The 9,515-nt window shown below is 41.3% G+C and overlaps 1 protein-coding gene across 1 annotated transcript in view; it reads left to right on the top strand.

Annotated features, from left to right (window-relative positions):
- Positions 1-9,515, top strand: part of LOC106528972 (ATP-sensitive inward rectifier potassium channel 10) — a gene marked incomplete at its 5' end in the record, with an annotated part of 23,496 nt that overhangs the window by 4,972 nt on the left and 9,009 nt on the right. Inside the window, 4 exon segments of the mRNA XM_014024265.1 lie at positions 3,756-4,142; positions 4,690-4,901; positions 5,262-5,393; positions 6,652-6,829. Of these exon segments, the coding sequence (XP_013879719.1) occupies positions 3,764-4,142; positions 4,690-4,901; positions 5,262-5,393; positions 6,652-6,829 (901 nt within the window).

Here is a 9,515-nt window from a genome sequence, read left to right as displayed (position 1 = left end):
TGTCTGTCTGTCTGTCTGTCTGTCTGTGGACAACATTCCTCAAAAACTTGTGGACAGATTATCATGACATTTTTACCACTTGTGGGGACTGGGCCAAGGAACACACCTTTAAATTTTGGTGATGTTCCGGATCATGATGCGGATACAGTAATTTTTTTCTTTTAACATTCTGAGATGGGCAAAGCTGTGATGCTTTCACAGGGCTTCTGTAAAAAACTGTGGGCTGGATTGGACAGCACGGACTACAAAATTTATAAAAGTAATGTTAAAACCACATTTAATGATGAATAATTTTTGCCATAATATGCGCATTTACAGAACGTTTTGTGACCAGGAAGTGCGTGACTGTAACATGAAACTTATTTTTCCCGTTTCCTCAAACACACCACATTTCCGAAACAACCAATCAAAACAGTTTCTCACTACTAGGCTTGTAAACAGAGAGCTGCCGGGCCTCAAAGTTTGGAGACGGGGGGAGCCAGGAAGCACTTTATAAAGAGAGTCAAACCATTACAAACTCCTACAAGGGGATAAAACAGACGTTTTACACGGTGAAATGTGACTGATGAAAACTTAGGAGCTTAATCCGACACCAGTTTGATGATGAATAACGTCGGGTGATGAGTCTGACTTTTTTTTTCCACATTGGACTCCACCGAGAAGAAATTCCGTGCATACTGCCTGCTTAAATGTTTGCTACATCAGAACTTATTGGCCAAATGTGTTTCCATCTCTGCTTTTGCGCATTAACTCTTACAGGATGGGGGAAACTGGTCTTGGCGGAGGTTTGCACTCTCCGAGTGCTTCTAGTTTTTAATAAAAACATACCAGCCCTACAAAACATTTTACATCAAGTTCACAAGAACTCAGGTAGTCACCTTTGTATTTTGTTCATTTTCTGGTTTTCTAAATTAATTTTCCTTGACTGTATTATCTGTTGAAAGTTGCCTCCTAGTAACAGAAGAGCAGGATAAGAGATAAGATAATGTTGTCTTCCAGCGTGAAGAGTCACTAAAGACATATAGAGGTCTTTAGTTTCTCTTTCCTGTCCCCCCAAACCCAGCCGGTCAAGGCAGATGGCCGCCTGTCCTGAGCCTGGTTCTGGTTCTGCTGGAAGTTTCTGCTACCAGCGTGCTGCTCAGGATGGGAGACTGTGATGAAGGGGTTTAACACAATCTGCTGGCTTCTTTAGACTGATTTTTGTGTACAGTGCCCTGAGAAGACATGTTGTGACTTGACGCAATATAAATAAACTGAATTGAGTAAACTCCCCAGAATGCGTTGCTAGACAATCAACAATAGTAGTGGCCTAAAAATTGCTAGATTGTTTGCGAAGCTATTTTGAGCCCCGTCGTGATGAAACCACAACCTGTCCAGGGTGAACCCCACCCCTCGTACAGTGACTTGCAGGATATGGGCACCAGTGACCCTGAAAGGAAGAAGCTGTTAAATATACTGCCCTTTTAGCTGTATCTGCTTAAGTATTATTATCATTTTTAATAAAGGTCAGCTCTGACAGAGTGGTTAGGGGAGTSGTCCTGTCGGTTCGATTTCCCGTTCCAGCCGTCTCGGTTGTTCTGTCCTTGGACAAGAGTTCCCCTGCCTTGCCTACTGATGGTGGTCAGAGGGTCTGTTCACCACACACTGTAAGACCAAACCTGTTAAATTAGTTTTTTTYATCATCATGTGTGGGGGTCTCTCAGGTTTTGAAAACCAACCGACAATTTTGAAATCTTGGCATGTGAACCACTCATTAGGTTATGCTTCCATTTGAGTCAATTTTGTGATGGTAGAAACAACGGAATATCACCCCATACCTTAAAATGTACAGTCCATCACAAATAATCACGAACAATCCTGCACTCTGTGTATAAGTTTTTGTCTTTGCAAACCAAACATTCCTTTGAACAATAAATGGTGTTGTACGATTTCTAAMGGCTCAGTTGTTCTATATGTTCGTACACAAGTGTTATGTTTACAGTTTGTGTAGGCAGGAGCTCTGCCGGGTTCAGAGTTCAGCTGGAGACGGCCAAGTCCAATCACAGGCACATGATCCTGACCACTCCCCCCTCCACCACCACCTCACAGCTCTGTATTCATAGCACGGAGCTCAACACAGCTCGCTATTCATTCACTCAGTGAGAGCTCCGGCATGGAGGGAGGCGAGACAAGGGTCAGGAAGGACAGGAAGGGACAGAGTGTATCAGATCGCCCTGATTTTTTTTTTTGGGGGGGGAGAGGGGGGGTTGTTTGTGTTGTGTTGTCTTTGGTGTTGCTTTAGTTGCTCTGCACAGAAAGCATCAGGACAAAAGGGTTGATTTGGGAAACAATGCAAGAGGAAAGAAGGGGAAGAGGGGAAGACTGTTAACTGTATACACAGAAACACCAATGCAGTGACAAGTATCCTTGCCGTCCAGGGCTGGGAGATCTCTCATTCACTTAATCAACTATTGACACTATGAGACCCACAGTTCCATCAGTGTATTATCTTTTTCCGATACAGACCTTTACTACAGCAAAAGCAATGATGGTGTGGTTTTAGGCCACCCAAAGAAGACACCCATATTTGATTGCAAAACAAATAAATCTAATGCAGTGATTATTAATGTTTTACAATAGGAAAAGTGCTTTTCATAAAATTTTTAAAACATGGCTGGGAGGATTTGCTTTCATTCATTAAGGGTATTAGTGATGATGGGTAATGATACTGGGTTACAAGGCCTGAGCTGCAGGTGGCTTTCCACAGCTTCCCAAAGGTGGTGAACTTGGCCTCCATTAGAGCTCTGTGCCATTCTCCTTTTGTAACACGGAAACAGAAACACACGTTTACCCACTGTTACCTTTGAATGATCTGAAGGGTCAATCTATGGGGCAGTGTTAAAGAGATAGTTCAGTCTGTTTAACATGGGGCTCTGTGAACAATTAATCCCTGTGGGATATAACATTTTAAATAAGCTCAGTTTGGATAGAGACTTTAGTTCTGAACGGACTGAGGAGCTAATGGCTAATCCAAGGCTACGTTCACACTGCAGGAAAATGCGAAGCAAAGCTGATTTATTATTTTTTTTGCTATGTGACCCATATTAGATTTTTTTCAAAACATTCCGAATGTAACAAAATCAATGTTTTTTTTTTTTTACAAATCAGACCCAGGTATTTTTCAAAACGAATGCAGTCTGAACAGTGATGTCACATTTTATCTGACTTTTACATCAGTGTGGTCAGGGTAAGCAGATTGATTCCAGTAATAAAAACAATACTAATACCACTTCCTGCAAGAATATCATGACACCTAACCTGAAATAACTGCAATTTATGGAGTTGTAAAGGTTGATAAAATAGCATTTGCACAAACAACTTGAATACTTTGAGATTTGACTTCTTTAATAGGGGCAGTAATATGCTGTACTTTGGTCTTGGTCCTGCAGAAATAGTGAAAAGAGGAACATGTCAGAGACAACCATGAAAACTGCATTTTAAGTCTTCGTATAGTTTTTCTCTGTCCTGTTATCTTCCCCTCCCCTTCAATGTTTCACTCTGACATTTACTTCCTGTGCATATTATGTTTTTTCTTTCCCCTCTTGAACTCATTTTGCACCTTTTCATTTGAAATCGCCTGCTGTCCACTTTGTTTTTGCCTTTTCTCTCCATCATGTTTGTATACCCCCCCCCCCCGATTTCAAGCCCATTGCTCACACCTCGTTTTCTTCTTTCCTCAGTTTCTAACGTCCCTTCTGTTGTCTGCCCACCCACAGTGCCAGCGATGACTTCAGCCACATCCCCATCCTCGGAGGGTTCCTCACCTCAGAAAGTCTGCCATTCCCAGACGCAGACTGACATCAGCAAGCCCCTGCTRGGTTCTACGGGGGGAATCCTGGGTTCAGGTGGAGGAGGACCCGGAGCTGGAGAGATCAATGCTCTGCGTAAAAGACGCAGAGTTCTCTCCAAGGACGGACGAAGCAATGTCCGGATTGAGCACATCAGTGGCAGAGGAGCCCTGTACCTCCGGGACCTCTGGACAACTTTCTTGGACATGCAGTGGCGCTACAAGTTCTTCTTCTTCTCTGCTACATTTGCTGGAACCTGGTTCCTGTTTGGAGTACTTTGGTACCTGGTGGCCTTGGTTCACGGAGACCTGATTGGTAAGAAGGAAGAATGACAGAAAAMAGTTCTCTTTGTTTTTTAATCAATTGTCTATCGCCTACAGTACACAGTGGATAAAAAACCCTTAAAGTTAGTAACATTGTTAAGCACACATAAATGTAAATGGACTGTACTTATATAGCGCCTTTCTATCCATCAGGGACACTCAAAGCGCTTTACACTGCAGACATTCACCCATGCACACTCACATTCACACACTGATGATGGCAAACTACAGTGTAGCCACAGCTGCCCTGGGGCACACTGACAGAAGCGAGGCTGCCATACACAGGCGCCACCGGACCCTCTGGCCACCATCAGTATTATGACCTCTAATAAAAAATATCTCAGTATACATTTCTTAGATATAGTGTCCAGAATCCAAGGAAAACACAACCAAATTATGACTCTCACTACACCATGCTTCAGAGTTATGATAGGTTTGGTGTGGTGGAGCCTGTGTGAACTTCGAGTAAGCCACAAACAAAAGCAAACAGAACAGTTGACTTTTGTTCCAAAGACATTCATGATTTTCCTCTCCTCCAGAGTTTGACCCCCCTTCCAATCACACTCCTTGTGTAATGGAGGTGAAGACCCTGACAGGTGCCTTCCTTTACTCCCTGGAGTCTCAGACCACAATTGGCTACGGTTTCCGCTGCATCACAGAGGAGTGTCCTGTAGCGATAGTCCTCCTCATCGTTCAGCTGGTCATCACCATGGTCATGGAAATCTTCATCACTGGCACTTTTCTTGCAAAGGTAATTGTTTCTTTCTTTCTTTTTTTTTCTGTTTTTGCTTCTTAAGTTAAGTGTGGTCTGGAAAAAGCTGCATATTTTTTACAGGATACAGTAAAGCTTTTTAGAACCAAAAGCATAGCTCACATCATTTTTACTTTAAAGAATTACATTTCTTCTAATACATTAGAAACTGTTGTGAATTTTTACCACAAGCATTATCAATTATCAGTAATCCTATTACTGACTTTTTATGTTACTAGTTGTTCTAGTAGATTATTACATACAACATGTATATAATAATTAGGATGTCTTTTAAATTATCATTATAAGTTTCGAGAAATGTTTAGTCTTCATTTCTGATTTCTTCTTTTTGTTTTACAGGTTGCTCGTCCCAAGAAGAGAGGTGAGACAGTGAAGTTCAGTCAACATGCTGTTGTGTCAAATCATGAGGGGAGGCCCTGCCTTATGATCCGAGTAGCCAACATGCGCAAAAGCTTGTTGTTGGGTTGCCAGGTAATGATCTCTTTGGACAATATTCATTTCTTTGGTGGTGGTACAGTCATATTATGACAAGATGTCAGTTTGAAGAAACACTTAGAGGTTTCTTATCTAATTATGACACCACCTCCTATTTCTACTATCTTTGAGTTTATTCATAATCCCCTTTGATAAAATACTTTAAACCAGGCCTGATATGCCYTCTTCCAGTTTTGATGTTTTTTATGCGATGGAAGAAGTAACATGGGTAAAGTCAACCTGCTGCTGTTACTTCTTTGGTAGTCATAGGACTGACAGTGTGTGTGTGTAAGGGTAAGTCTATCCCAGTTTGATAGTGTGATATTAAGCTCATTCAAAAGATGGTATCTCTAAACGGCTGAACAACCCAATCTATGTTGCTCTTTCTGGCAGTTAAGAAGTCACAGATGGAGATGCTTTCTCACTGCACTCAAACACGGTTTCAGAGAACGTTAATCCATGTGGAACCAGAAGAGGCGTGTAAATAAATTCAATTGTTCTGATGTGTTTTTGTTAGCAGCAGGCRTCACTGAAAGGCTCTTGTCAAAGTACGTCCAAGTACGTCTTTTTTAGGGTTTTAAGTTTCAAAATGACCTKACCCTCACCATGGTTGGATCCTTGCTGCTGTATACTTTTAGTCAGTCTCTGTATCAATAAAGTTTGTATTTATTTTCTCCTCTGCACATGGAGCAAGGGGCTAGAGTAARCACACCAAAAGTTTATATCTGAAAGGAATCTGACTGTTTGATGACCATGGCTGGATGGTCTTTGACAGTGTCAGACAGCACTACTCTAGCCCACCTTGTCAGAAGTCGACATTACCGTTTCTGTAACTACCTTGCTCTGAGTACAGAAGCACAACAGACAGGGGTGTTCAGTAGCTCCTCTCTGCCCCTATTTGTCTCCTGAATGGASTGAAGTGGTCAGAACACGTCTCAGAAATGGCATGCGGCGTCTTCTGAAAGCACCAATGGTGACTTGGCTACAGCCATCAACCAATTTTGGATTTTTTTAACCAAAATGCATCAAAAGTTTCAAAATGAATTATTGTAAAAATGTTGGGGGTAATGAAATGTTTAAAATTTTATTGATTTAAAACACACGGAACAATGGTTGAATGTACAGTAGAATTTGCTCAAGGGCACATCACCTTTCAATGAAATTTCTAACCATTGCAGGTGTTAAACCTGCTTCCCTCTGATTCTATGAAACATTTTGGCTATACTGTATTAAAYGACTGCATCTTGGTTCCCAGGTGACAGGGAAGCTGCTCCAGACATCCCTGACAAAGGAGGGTGAAACGGTGCGACTGGACCAGCGCAACGTGCCTTTCCAGGTCGACACRTCCAGYGACAGCCCCTTCCTCATCATACCTTTGACCTTCTACCACATCATCGACGAAAACAGTCCCCTCAGAGCCTGGGCAGCAAAGGGTAGGTCACAGCTCAGACTGTGTCTAYTAAATCATAAATAAACTGTCTTATCATTGCTTTGTGCAGAATCTGTCAATCAGCAACCATTTTGCCTTTAAGTTTAATGGGAAATGAAACTTTTTCCATTTACTGACAAAACGTGTAGGTGTGTTTATGTGTGTATGTAGGTGTGTTGGTATTTACGGTCATGTGCTGCGTTCTTGTTGTCTACACTCGGGCCTGTTTGYCACTGGAGGAGAGGGTTTTTCTGGCTGGAATGTGTGTGAGAAAGATTGCTCGAGACACCCCTCATTAGAGGACAATACTGTACAGTCTGAGGTGCTGACACAAAGCCCGCGCAGATCCACTTACAGCAGCTCAGACCTCTCATCACTGAGGGCCACATGAGTACTGACCTGCTCATAAACACACATATTTACTGCTTGTGTACCTTTGTATTCTTGGCCGCATTTAATGTTTTGTTTTGACATATTTCTTTTTCAAATCATTAAAAGTAAATTTTCTATGTGTATTTTTCTCCAAGTACAGTAGCTGCTAATCTTTTTATTTCCAGTCCAACAAAATTTGGTCACAAGAAAATTCCTCTAATAACTWTATTTTATTTTTGTTTTCGTGTTATCAAGCATAATCGACATTATTTGCTGCCTTCAATGCAGTTCAGTCAGACTCACATGAAAATATCTGTGTACAGTAATTTGCAAATGTTTTGAGTCGGCATTCATTTACATGTTTTGCTCCCAAGAAGTGGGGCTTTCAATTAAATGTTTTGAAGTGGTTTTGACCAAGAGCTCCAAAGAGTTAATGAACTTTCAACATTTTATTTGAATATTTTAAACTTTGGCTGCTTTTTAAGCTGTTTACTTTATCGTTTTTGGAGAAATTATTATTTTTTCTTTTGAAGCTATTTTGTTTTGACTTTTCATTCATTCTGTGATAAAAGCACTTCAATTAAACAAGTAAACAAGTGTTGTGTTGATGCATCCAGTAACAGGTAACAAAGAATAACTTTTCAAATGGCATCTTTTGATACTTWATTAGCAAACAAAGGCACAATTTGTCTTCTGTAAAATGTGATGTATGAGCTACTATGGTCTAAGGTTTTCTCTTGCTAGTGTACCAATGTGKGCACTACTCCTACATTGYTTTTCAGCACCTGGCATTCCCATCCAAGTATTAACCAGGTCCAACTCTGTTTAGCCTCTGAGATCAGACACGATCTGGTGTGTTCAGGGTGGTATGGYCRTTCCAATCACYCTATGAAAAATATGAATGATAGCAAAGTATMATGGCAGATAAAATATTTTAGAATCAACAAGCTGATTCCTAAAGAACCATTAGCTGAAAACATGTTRAACACTGAAGGATAATGCATATTGCAGTTCCTGTCAGGTCTTGTTTCCTGTTTCTCCTGTGACTTTCAAATATTGTTAATCTGTTATAGATAGTGWTTTTTAGGCTTGAAACTTTTTTTGYYCTACACATGCTCAACAMKTGTCATAGGCTTTCATACAAGAAAAAATGTTTGTTAAGGCCCTGTCATGCCATTTTTGTCATGAATCACGCTCTGTCCTCCTGYCAGTTYCTCTCCATGTCACTCCCATTAGGTAATTAYGATAATTTCACTCACCTGTGGTTGCTTGTATTTAAGCCCAGGTTCTGCTCATATTCAATGCCAGACTGTCAAACAGAGTTCTCTTAGTAGATTCTCCAGCGTACCTGGATCACTCAACCTCGTTTTTGGACTCTGGACCTTCGCCCCTTGCTTCGCCCCTCTCTGGTACCTCCACAGCCTCTGACCTACGGCTTCGAACTCATGCTCTGGACTCTGGACCTTTGCCTCTCGACTCACCCCTCTCTGGAAACTCCGCCGTCTCGGACCCACGGTTTTCGTTCCTCGTCCACATTCCTGGACTTAAAGGTTGGTCCACTTTCTGGTTTTGTTTACTTATCATTGCCTATTCTTGTATTTTTATCACTTCTCTGGATGACAAAGATACTAATTTATAATACTCATTTACTTGTCCTCCCAGTTCACTGCGGTGACGTCATCTCCACTGGACGTCGCGGAAATGATGACATCACTCCTTTGGTCTCCTCCAGAGAATCCCAGTCTATTAAACAGTTAAACCTTTCTCKTGGTCTGGTTGTCGCTTTGAACTCACTGGTTTTCATAACAATTTTGGACAACTTATGCCAACTTGTTAAAATTTGTTATGACTGTTTATTTCATATCAGCTACATATTCAATYTAATTAGCATTACAGTATGTATAGGTCCAAAAGAGGCTTCCAGTAAATTTATAAATGTTTTAAAATTTCATTTTCAACTTAGACAGCTTTAGTGTTGGAGAAACTATTCACAAGTTGCTGAAAACATTGTAGTGTGATAGGGTCTTTACAYGTTGACTACTTAAATAACTACATGCTACTCAACTGAGACTCACGCCACAGTTTTTATCCACCACACTAATGAGAATTACCTCTGACTGAGAGTCTAAACTTTATGGTACGTTCAAACCGAACGCATTTTGAGTGGCAGGAGTGGCCGATTCACAAGCAAAGTCTGTGGAGAACGCACCTCTAGGGGTCGTGCGTCGCGTCACGTACGTTTTGGGTGGTGCGGAAGGGGCGCAGAGCGTTTTCTGCGGAAGCCGCCGCCGCCAGAGTTCAAATATCTGAACTTTTCG

This window comes from Austrofundulus limnaeus, unplaced genomic scaffold (genome assembly GCF_001266775.1).
Source record: "Austrofundulus limnaeus strain Quisiro unplaced genomic scaffold, Austrofundulus_limnaeus-1.0 Scaffold415, whole genome shotgun sequence".
NCBI lineage: Eukaryota > Metazoa > Chordata > Actinopteri > Cyprinodontiformes > Rivulidae > Austrofundulus > Austrofundulus limnaeus.
Note: the sequence above shows the minus strand (reverse complement) of the source record. Positions and strands in the feature narration are given on the sequence as shown.